Below are 12216 nucleotides of genomic sequence, written 5' to 3'. Positions count from 1 at the left end.
CTCAGTCCCCAGAACAGCGCTTTTACATAGACTTCCTTTGGCAAGGATGGTAAGCCTGCAAAGCCCTTGCTTTGTTGTTTTGCTGCTTCCCCAGCACTCTGGATTCAAACTTCTGCAGCTTTCTTCCTGTCCTGTAGGTACCCAGCACATCAAGCGACTGCTGGCCAGGGTTAGTTTTTACTTCAGACTAGAACTTTTGATTCTCCATATGGGATGTAAGATAACTACTTTGTTACTAATCCCAGAAATTATAGGCTAGCTTTTATTTTTGTATGTTCCTCCATGTGTTCTCCTAAAGAACTGATAAAACAAATGATTCTCTAGATTACCTTTATCGAGCAGGCGTATCAGTTTCCTTTCATGGGAGTCCAGAGGAGATGAAAACTGCCTTCAGTAGCACTGCTTTGCACTGCATGCCTATGGACTGTTTCTCAAGATCATTCAAGATAACTTCCAAACTTTTCCCTTGGCATATTTTGACCGATACCATGTTTCCACAGCACTGATTTGTTCAGCAGTGTATATGGCAGATGCCATACGCTTGGGATTATTTTAGGAGTTAGCATCTTCTGAAAGAGAAGGGTTTTCACACATAGCTTTGCATTTCTCAACAACAAAGCATAAGGTAAGACTGAAGGATAGATTACTTTGATTAGTCCTTGATTTTTAAATGTTGACTTAGAATGGTGGTAGATAAGAGAAGGGATTCCTTTAGTTACTGTCAGTGAAACACCCTACATCACGCTGCCCTGTGGGGCTTAGAGCATCTGTCATCCTGTTGCGTTGGAACCTGCTTTCTGTATATTCTGAGTTACATTGTTTGTGCATCTCCTCGGCATTGGCCATAGATGCCAGGCTGACAGAGTGTTTCTTGGACAGACAAAGAAATTTGGAAGTCCCGGAGGCATTCCACTGTCCACAGTCATAGGCGTTAATTTCCTTCCCTAGCAAGTAGGTGAGACGCTGTAGCTGCTGCTTGTCAGAACTGTGTTGAGCTCAATGGAGTGAATGTGCTGGAACCACAGTTTGTCTGAAGGTTAGCTCTCCACAGAAAGTATTTATAAAGGGAATGTTTGGGTATCCAGTATTAAAAACAGAAACTGATCCTTTTTTTCTGTCTGTCTCTTTAGGTCTCCAAAAGGTGATGTCCATAGTGAAGGATATGTCTTGGAGGTAGAGTGCTGCTCCTATTTAAACCAACTTTCAGACAAAAAGGAGATACCTGATTTTATTAAGAAAGTGAGTAAAAACAAATAAGAAAAGGCAAAAAACCAAAACACAGTATGCTTTTATTTGCACTATAATTACTGCTTCTAGCTCTGTCAGTCTGACAACAGGAATATATGTACATTTTGTGCAGTTGAAACACTGCACTAGAATTTGGTGGTTTGTTATTTTAGTTATCTGAAAGGCAATTATACTTATTGAGAGAAGCAAGTTTGATCATATTATTATGAGAAAATGACTTGTAGTATCACAGGAGAGTGTCCTCTCACAGATGATATCAACTAAGTTACCAATGCAGAAGACAGTCCTGTAATGGTGTAAACATTTTAAGTTGAAACAATATAGGTAATTTCCATTTTAGTGTCAGAATATCCTGTTGGATAGTACTGTAGCTAAAATACCTATTAACTCACGGAATCTCCCAGATTATTTACATTTTGTTTCAGTATCACATGATGTTAGCAGTTAGAGATGGTACTGGTAACCTAAATACCTTTGTCATCCAGAATAGTGTTGCTTTCAATAGACTTTTATATATACTGGGAATTTGAAAAGAAGAGTGCTTTATTTGTTGCCTTTTTTTTTTTTTCAAATTATTTTTGATGCTGTAATATTCTGCCAGACTGGAAATTAGCAGGTTATGTCCATTTTAGTGAAGACAGATTCATTGTGCATGTTTCAAATTTTGCAGCATCTGTTGTGTCCTATTGCATGTTATAAAAACTAGCATTAAACACTATATTTACTTAGCCACATGGTGTAAGAGTAGTGCGAGTAGGCATACTCCCCCAGCTTTAATCCATCTTGCAGTGATAATAGCTAAGAAAATGTGGTAGAACAAATTTCGGCACAGGCTGCATGAGCTTGACAGACTGCAGTCATGTTCAGTGTTTCCTTTTTACTATGAGTGGTAGAAACTGGATTAAAAGTAATGCAGCTGACTCTCTGATCATCATCATACTTAAAGATATATAGATTTTGGTATCAGAACAAACTGAATTTTTCTAAACACTTACTAATATTCCAAAGTTTGAGTCCGAATTTCGTTTCAGGGTTTATTGTGTTACTACACTTTTATTCTGAAACTATCTTCAATTATGTCAGTATATTCACACTTAGGCAAAACTGATGTAGTTCTTGTGTATCAATTCCAACGTGTTTGATTTTGTTCTTCAGTTCTTTCAGCCAGAGTAGAAATATAGACTTATCTGTCACAATTGGTAGCAAAATTTTGTATCGTTGCAACAGAAAATTTCTTTGTATTTCTAACTTCAGAAAGAGTATGCCTAACATGAAAACAAAATGACAATCCAGGAGTCAGCTTATTTCCATAAATATCCAATTCTGAGACTCTTTAGAATGCTTTTCTAGACATGGAAATGTTTCTGTTGGTAGAAGCCATTTGATTATGGGGTTATGAAGTTGCCTTTTTGAAATATAATAATTTAAATTTTAATAGCTAAAATGTATATTTACTGTTTCTCTGTAGGCTGAGTATGTCACTCATCCTCAGATGTTATTTGATGTAGAGGAATTTGAAGTTCTTTGAAGTTGTTGCTGTCAAGTGTGTGCTGTGTCACTGTCTATATCTGATTAAACACATTCTGAAAGTCTCAACGCTTTTATGTAAATCTAACTCAGGAAACAGGACTTGTTTGGGAGTAGGAATTAATTGTCATATTAACTAATTTGTCTGAGCAACAAAAACGTCCATTACTTTTAAGGGCATACAAAACAGATGCTTATAAACAAAATAAATGAAAAATAAAGGTCGTTCTTCAAAGAAAGTAGTAACAAAAAGCTGTTAGAGAGGGCAATTGCTTGCTTCCAAAAAAGAACAACCCTATAATTCTTCTGAAACTGTGGAATGCAATTGAAGTTAATAGAGTGTTGTAATTGAGTAGGCAAATCCTTGATCACAGGGCTTTTCATAACAGAGGCTTTTAGCACAGGTTTACCATCTTACTGCATTGCAAATGACTATTTTTAAAAAAAGATACCAAATAGAGTAGCCATATTTTCAAAACAAAATAACAAGTCAAAATTTTCTCCAACTGTGAATTCACTAGAAAAAATTCCTCTACCCTGAGAAAATTAATTTTATTAATTGTTATGCACTACTGAGCAAGTACTATTTGAACAAAGATGCAATTTTAATAACTTCTTTTCTCAGTAGACTTTTTGTTGCATTGAAAATATATGTCATATTGAATATTAACTGCTTGATCCTTGCGAAAACAAAACAATTTTGCAATGGCATACAGCATAGGTAGATACCTTTTTTCTTCTTCTATAACTCCATATAAATGTTTAAGAGTAATGAAGTAGAAATAAGGAAGTTATTCCACCTGGAGAATGCATCTTGCTCACTGAAACAAAGTGCCTCACTACGGTGTGGACTATAAAACATTTAAGAAATGCCAAAGACGACTCCCTGGTTAAACCCGTGTTCTGTTGCTATGATTCTCCTGTGCTTTGGGACCCTGTCCTGGTTCTCTATTCTCTTCTGTACATTTTTGCCACCACTGTGGTTTCTGACCTTGGTAAGAGCTATGGAAGACAGGATACAATTGAGTATTGGGGACATAATGTTGCATGAGATACACCCTTCCTGTACCTTAAAATCATGTTGACATCACTACATTCTGTTTATTCTTTCATATCAATGTGGATCTAGTGCAGCTCAACATGTCCGAAAGAACTCAAACAGTCCCATGATGTCTCTGTCATTTAATTTCTGGGCAATGAAAGTAGTAACTTAACTGTTGTGTATGTACTTTACTGGTGTATCGGTATTAGCACTCCTGTCTAGCTCTCAGGCAAAACAGAGATTAAAGATTTGCTCATCTGCTTTTTAATGAGCAAAGCTAACTTCTGAACTTCTGATCGCTGTGGCTTAGATCATTTTGAGGTTCTTGTAAGTCAGAGATGTTATTTCTAAGATACTGTATTTTGTAATACTTTGACTTGTGTCTCATGTAAAATAGGGTCGCCTTTAATTGCTGACTTAGTTGCTCTTTTATTTCTGTGTATCCTGTTACAGTATTTTTTTCAGCTGAGGGTGTTCTCCTGAATCTGCTGAGACAAGTATGGGAAGGAGAAGCCAGGCTGACATCCCAAGAAAAGAGTTATTTTGGATACGCAGTCATATACGAATGTCAAATATGTTTCTCATGACCTTTGTTTTCCACATCAATCTGAGTTACATGCTCTAGAAGAACTGTAACAGACAAGGTTTTACTCTGATGTTCACATCTTTGTGGTGGTGGTGGAAGGTTAGCAAATGGAAGATAGTTTCTTTACCATTTTTTCCCAGTTCTGACTTTTTAAAATTTAGGTAGTACACCTTTGTATCCTTGGTTGCCTGCTTAATAATGCTCTGTCAGAAGGAAATTCTTGTATGTTAACTTTTTTTTAAGTTTGACCCCATTGCAGAGTTCATATTCCTTGTCTCTGTGGACTCATTATCCTTCCCTAGGGAAGTATGATAAGCATGGAAAAGCGTGGTTTAAAAATGCTGCAGCTTAACTGAAATCCAAATGCAGGCATCTTCCTTTTGTGTTTTTGACAAGACAAGGACCTCTCTGAGCTGGTCTGTCCTTACATGACTCAGAAATTAGGCTGATTTCTCCCAACAAACCTCAGGCCATAAGGATGAATAATTGTTTTTGCATTTTCAGAAGGGAACCAGTTCAGCTTGGAACACAACTGCGGTCTTGAAACACCTATAGCATGCTTACCTTGCAACAAAATCTGCCATATGAGACAGCATTTGTTAAATCTCATTGCTGTTCCCTCTGTTCATAGTCTTGGTGAACTTCAGTGAGCGTACAAATGCCGTCACCAGCACTAGCTCAAAAGCTGCCAGTAACGCATCACTCCCTTAAGCGGTCTTCTGAACAACTTCTGTAGTGCAAATTACCCTAGAAGTAGTCCCTGCATATGTAGTGAGGTTTTTTGTTGACATTTATTTTCTAGTAATAGCATTGCTGGGCCAAGGAAGTGATGGTACCTCTCAGACTTAAGCGAGTGGGATCCCAGGGAGGAATATGCCAACAAAACACGTTGCAAAGGTGCTGCCACCTATGTACTTGTTCTAGAGTTGGCGTCTGAAACAGTGAACACTAGTTCTCCCTGGTGCTAAAGCAAGTTGTGTAGGGAATCGGACTATTTTGAAAGAAAGGCCATATAATACTAACACTTCTGTGAAGACCTCACATCCTACATTGCTGAAAGATCTGTATTTGAGCCCTCTTGGCAGAATATGGTATGAACTGGTATTTACTGGACTTTTTCTAAATGCCTTTTAAAAAAGAAAATACTATCAAGAATAGAACTGGCATGAGGAATTAGTATGTTTCAAGTGTTAGTTTATACACCGGAAAGTAATAGACATTACTACGAACAAGTTCAAACTATAGTTGAACTTAGTCAGTGAGCTCCTGAAAGGCAAGACATTTCTCAGAGGGGTTTGATCCCCGTGCCCATTATTTGCCTAACTCCTTTGGAGGGAGCGGCAGGCAGGAGATTGGGTAAGGAACTGCTACATGCCCCAGATGACCACAGGTCAGTCTCACTGCATGTTTTTCCATATCGATGTTTTTATCAAACTACCAAGATACTTCTTGTTTTTTCACTCCATTCATTAGTAGCTGTTTTGGTGTTGTCAAGATAACTGCTGTCTGAGTTCGTGCACATTGTTTTCTGGAGAGTCATCTGTGTTATGGCTGTAATAGGTGATGGATTTTTATATTAGTATTACTGTTAAAAGGCAGCTTAATTCACCAACTTCTTCTAAGATGCTAGGTAGAAGCAGGATTTGAGTATATAAGAGGACTTCTGTTTCTCCTATAAAATAAAAAATGAATGCCTAAATGAATTCTCAAGAGCTTTTTAAATCTTTTCCATAGATGTTCCTAGTCAAGGGAGTGATTCAGCCCAGACTTGGCTCTTCACTTATTTCCTACATATTTACTCATATTAGAATGACCACTTGTCTTACATGTCTTACTTGTCTTACTCTCCATCAAAAGAAGTGTGGCCAGCAGGTCAAAGGAGGTGATTCGCCCCTCTACTCCACTCTCGTGAGACCCCACCTGGAGTACTGCGTCCAGCTCTGGAGTCCCCAACATAAGAAGGACATGGACCTGCTGGAGCATGTCCAGAGGAGAGCCACGAGGATGATCTGAGGGCTGGAGCACCTCTCTTATGAGGAGAGGCTGAAAGAGTTAGCGCTGTTCAGCCTGGAGAAGAGAAGGCTCTGGGGAGATCTTATTGCGGCCTTCTAGTACCTAAAGGAGGCCTACAGGAGAGCTGGGGAAGGACTTTTTACTAGGGCATGTAGTGATAGGACGATGGGGAATGGCTTTAAACTAGAAGAGGGCAGGTTCAGATTGAACATTAGGAAGAAGTTTTTCACTTTGAGGGTGGTGAGGCACTGGAACAGGTTGCCCAGAGAGGTTGTTGAGGCCCCATCCCTGGAGGTGTTCAAGGCCATGTGCAACCTGGTCTAGTGGGAGGTGTCTCTGCCTATGGCAAGGGGGTTAGAACTCGATGATCTTTAAGGTCCTTTCCAACTCTAAACCGTTCTATGATTCTGTGATCAAAACAAGGGACTTCACATATCCCTATGTTGTGGCTGTGGATGTTGTTTACTTGGACTTCAGTAAAGCATTTGACACGGTTTCCCACAGCATTCTCCTGGAGAAACTGACTGCTAATGGCTTGGATGGGTGTACTCTTTGCTGGGTAAAAAAAACTGGCTGGATGGCCGTGCCCAGAGAGCGGTGGTGAATGGAGCTAAATCCAGTTGACGCCGGTCACAAGTGGTGTTCCCTGGGGCTTGCTACTGGGGCCAGTTCTCTGTAATATCTTTATCAATGACCTGGACAAGGGGATCGAGTGCACCCTCAGTAAGTTTGCAGATGACACTAAGTTAGGCAGGAGTGTTGACCTGCTTTAGGGTAGGTTGGCTCTACAGAGGGATCTGGACAGGCTGAGGCCAAAGGTATGAGGTTCAACAAGGCCAAGTGCCGGGTCCTGCATTTGGGTCACAACAACCCCATGCAGCACTACAGGCTTGCGGAAGAGTGGCTGGAAAGCTGCCTGGCAGAGAAGGAACCCCGCGGGGGGTGTTGGTCAACAGCTGGCTGAATATAAGCCAGCAGTATGCCCAGGTGACCAAGAAGGCCAACATAATCCTGGTCTGTATCAGGAATAGTGTGGTGAGCAGGACTAGGGAGGTGATTGTTCCCCTGTCCTCAGCACTGGTGAGGCCACACCTTGAGGCCCGTGTTCAGTTTTGGGGCCCTCACTACAAGAAAGACAAAGAGGTGCCAGACCGTGTCCAGAAAAGGGCAACGAAGCTGGTGAGGGGTCTGGAGAACAAGTCTTACGAGAAGTGGCTGAGGGAATTGGGATTGTTTCGCCTGAAGGAGGCTGAGGGGAGGCCTTATTGCTCTCTACAACTACCTGAAAGGAGGTTTTAGAGAGGTGGGGGTCGACCTCTTCTTCCTAGTAACAAGCAATAGAACAAGAGGAAATGGCCTCAAGTTATGCCAGGGGAGGTTTAGGATGGATATTAGGAAAAAATTCTTCACAGAAAGGGTTGTTAAGCATCGGAGCAGGCTGCCCAGGGAAGTGGTGGACTCGCCATCCCTGAAGGTATTTAAAAGATGGGTAGATGTGGTGCTTAGCGACATGGTTTAGTGGTTTTGACAGTGTTAGGTTGATGGTTGGACTGGATGATCTTCAAGGTCCTTCCAGCCTAGACAATTCTATGATTCTATATAGTGTGTGAAAGTGATATTAAATTATTTTGAACTCTCAACTTCTGAGTTTTAAAACTCTCTTCAGCATCTAAGTATGAAATGGCAAGGAGATGTGGAAGTTGAAAAATGTGTCATAGGACAAATTTGCCCATAATAATATGTTCTTTTTATATACATAATTGTGTTTGTAACAGTATCACAAGCAAATGAGAAGACAAAAGTCTGCAATTTCCTACAAAAAATGAATGTGAAAATTGCTAATCTTGTATTTTTTTACTTTTATTTATAATCACTAAGAAAAATATATAGCTGATCCAGTATTTCTCACATTCTTATCTCTCTCTGTCATTTCTTATTTTTCATCTTTTAATCTTTGCATTGAGATTTCTTTTTTAGAATGAACAAAGAGATGTAGCTTATGTGTTCTGAAGAGCGCTAGACCGTTGGTGGATTTCTTGACTCTGTTGTTGCAGTCTTACAAGGATCTCTTCTGTGAAGTCTCTGGTTGCTCTGTTGGTGCCAGGGTTCCTTAGATTGTTATTGTAATCGTAAGCATTATTCTTTACTTTAGATATGTTTTAGCTGGCCTGTTCAGAAATTTCCTGCAGGGTATGAAGTCAGAGCAGGTGGCAGTAAAAGATAGAAGAGGGGAAAAATTGAGAATTGAGTCTTTAATATTGCTCAGAGGATTGTTTCTTCAAATAAATAAGCAGTTCAAATTTACTTCTGTGGCTAGAAAATGACCCCTCTAGAGTACTGTTTACTACCTAGGATTACTATTGAGATGTGATCTCAACCTCTTCTAAAACCATTTCCATCCTTAAACAAACCCAAAAAATCCCACCCCAAAACCTTAACTCTCCAGGGTATTTGCAAAAGAACAATACAACATTTATTTCTTTAGCACATTATAATGAAAACCATTGCTGAACACTTAGCTGACTGCTTTGTTTTCTGCATGTTTTCAGTGCAAACAGAACCCCTGTTTTATTTTTAAGTATTTGGATCTTAGAAGTAGATATGGTCATGAAGCAGAAGTTGAAACTTCACATCAGTGGTTCAGCTGTTTGTGATCTGCTGTGATAATATTTATTAAAGTGCATTTTGTTAACATTTTGTAAGTGTATATATAACAAGAGATGGTAAAAAATAGCATATACTGTATTTTAAACAGCCTGGTGTGAAGGGAAACATCTGTTCCTGGTTAAGCTTCTTTCAACTTGTGTTCTTTTGACTAAGCCCTGTAAGAGTGGTGTTGATATATATCTTCCACGAACATTGCAAAACTATTTTCAGGACTCTCCCAGGAGCCTGGTTGTGCTTTTATAATCCTTTGCCCCCAGCAGCTTTCAGAGTCATCCTTTTGACCAAGATAAAAATAGATGTTATAAAGTATGTAGTCAATGTTTTTAATGATCCCACTTCTGTCTGGTGGGAAAAATAACTTTTTTAAAAAATAACAATAAATATGATAATATTTTGTACTGTGCTAAAATAAAATATGGGCAAATTGTTCAAATTGTAATTTTGGCTACGAGTAACAGATGGCTTGATGAAACAATGTGATTTTAAAGGAACACTCCTTGGTTTATATAAAGATAAAAGAAAAGTGTTCTCTGTAAATTAAATGTGAAGTCTGTAAGTTTGAGGCTGAATTCTTAATTTAAAAAATATTCCTGTTGTCCTGAACCTTTTGGGTTTTTTCTTGTTTTCATTGCTTAGGACAGAGATGGACTAAACCAGGGTGTCAGTTTTGAATCACATTGGTGCTGGTTGATCACAAATAAGTGACTGTTTTCTCAAGTTCTACAAAGAACACTGAATTATGTTCATCCAGCTAAAATGGCCCTTAGATACAACGCTCAACCATTTGTCTCTATAAATCTTTATTTTCCCCTTGCTTATGTTCACCCATTAGTGTAGGAGTTCCTCTCAAAAGGTTCATACACAAAACATGGTCTGCACTGTGAAAATGTCTGTTCTCTAGAGCAAGCACTTGGGACAGGGTTTCTATAGACTTTTTTGACAGTGTATATCAAGTATTTGAGTTGTGTGAGCATAGCTGGCTGCTTCGTAGCAGTTTATTCTAGGTCTAAAACAATTTTTAGGGAGTAAATCTTAAATGGCATGGATAAATTCAGGATTTCTTTTCAGAGTTTAGGGCAAGGATGGGAGGACACAGGTGTGTTACATGGCTTTTGGGCAGGTACCACAGTGGCTGAGCCTGTGTAGCCTGTGTCCAACAATGTTTGCCCTTTGTCAGCTCTGTGAAGGAACACATGCTAAAGTAAGACAATAATTTGAGAAGAATCATAGCACCCGAGACTACATAGGATGATACAGTGTGGTTTCAAGAGCTGTCATCTAGTGAGATATGCCGAAAGGAACAAGTGTACTTGCACCACGCTGCACTACATGTTTAGTACATGTTCTTAGGAGTGAATGTACAGCTAATGCAAGCTGAAAAGGAATTTCAAGCTGTTGCTCTCATCCCTGCCTTGGGTCCAGTAGCAGGAGACATGTAGGCTCCAGTAGCAGGAGACACATAGCTTGCTGTAACTTAATATCACTCGGCAGCACTGTCTTTAGAGCCTATCTTCTGTTTTATTCGGCATAGCAGTAGGTTGCAGTCGCTGCTTGCTTCACTACATTTCTCCCTGTTCAGTTTGTAGCTTTCAGTTCCCTTTTGTAGAGGCTACTACCAATGAGCGTGTTGTAAAACTGCAAAGCTTGCTTTTTTTTTTTTCTGTGTTCAGTGCCTAGTTTTGCTCTACCACAAATGCAGAGAGAGCTTAAAGTGTCAAGTCAATGGTTCTGTTGAATGGGCTGCGGACTGCAAAGATGGAAAGGCAGTGTACATCTGTTTCTTCAAGAATCACATTCGTTTTTAAGTTTTGGGATTTGGTTTTGGACTCTCTTATCTTCTCTTAGATCTACCAACTTCATTCTAATAGTCTTACCTAAAGTTTCCAAATAAAATTCTGGTCAAGATTGTCATTGGAAGTATTAATATAAACACTGCCAACAACACTGCTTAAAGGATGACTCTATGGTTTGTGATTATGGTAACATTTTTCAAGGCATCCCTCCAGTGTTTGATCCCTGATGGCCTATTTTTTGTAGTTGACAGTGAAAATACTTGGCAATTTGAAAGCCTGAATGCAGACTGGGATTTGACTTTCTAAAAGCTACATTTATATTTACTTAGATAGTTCGTGTTCATATAAATATATCTCAAATTCAGAATTGGAGAGTGTAAACTGGAAAAGGTTAAAAATGCCTGGGAAGTACAGGCTTAAATGACAGAGCATCCTAGTCAGAAAGATTGCGTGGTTTGGAAGTCTGCAAGTAGTGAAACAGAGTCTCAGACTTAATAAGGCTGGGAGAAATTATTAGCAGTTGCTGCTTTGCTGTTTGGTTAGTAGAATTATCATTTTTTGTAACTTAGTACTAGAGATGCGAAAATGCCAAAGTCACAAAGGTTGTTTAGAAAGAACTAAAACCCTCCTTCAGAACATTAGCTAAGCTTAATTGGTTTTAAAATAAGCAGTAAACTCTTGATGACTGTTGCTGTCTTCTCAGGAAGCAGCTTGTGAGACCTCCAGAAAATATCAGAGGCAAACTAAAAGCCTGTCTTAATTTTAAACATATGTTTTCAGAAATGAACAAACTAGAAGGGGGATGTTGAGTATTTGTGATGAAACGTACTACTCAATACTAATGAAGGAGGACACAGTTGGAAGATTATGGTCTTGAACATCCTTTTCCAGTTCAAACTCCTGGTATGCAGTACATAGCATTCCCCTCAAACCACAAGATCATGTTCTTTGCATGAAGATCCTGGGTGCTGTGGCTGTTGTCAAAGGAGATTTGCTTGAATCCTAAAAAGAAGGTAGAAGAATACAATGATCTTGTTTCTGGTACACATTATGAGATCTAATGTCGCTAACAGTGTTCTTTTAAAAATGACAACCAAATAAACAGACAGACAAGCATTTATTTTATCGGCTAAGACAACTTATGCTTGGCTTAAAAAAAAAAAAGCTTTAGATAGCTCTGAGCAAAATTAGCGCAGCTATTGTTTTAAAGGCCATATGTTTTCCCATCTGTAGGACTAAGTAGCGGTCTTTCCTTTAGTTTGCTACAGAGCTAACTAAATGCATCTGACCATCAGAAGATCAGTTCATTGCACATAGAGAATGTTGTCCTTTCTCCAAGT

At 39.1% G+C, this 12216-nt stretch overlaps 1 protein-coding gene across 1 annotated transcript in view; it reads left to right on the top strand.

Moving 5' to 3' along the window:
• The window catches only part of RFTN1 (raftlin, lipid raft linker 1), a gene marked incomplete at its 5' end in the record, with an annotated part of 88067 nt that overhangs the window by 40570 nt on the left and 35281 nt on the right, over positions 1-12216 (top strand). The window contains one exon of the mRNA XM_082479510.1: positions 1131-1239. Coding sequence (XP_082335636.1) covers positions 1131-1239 — 109 coding nt within the window. The remainder of the gene's footprint in view (positions 1-1130; positions 1240-12216) is intronic.

This window comes from Vanellus vanellus (assembly GCF_965231255.1).
Source record: "Vanellus vanellus genome assembly, chromosome: 2".
NCBI classification, from domain to species: Eukaryota; Metazoa; Chordata; class Aves; order Charadriiformes; family Charadriidae; genus Vanellus; species Vanellus vanellus.
The sequence above is the reverse complement of the archived record's forward strand: the minus strand, read 5'-3'. Positions and strand labels throughout refer to the sequence as shown.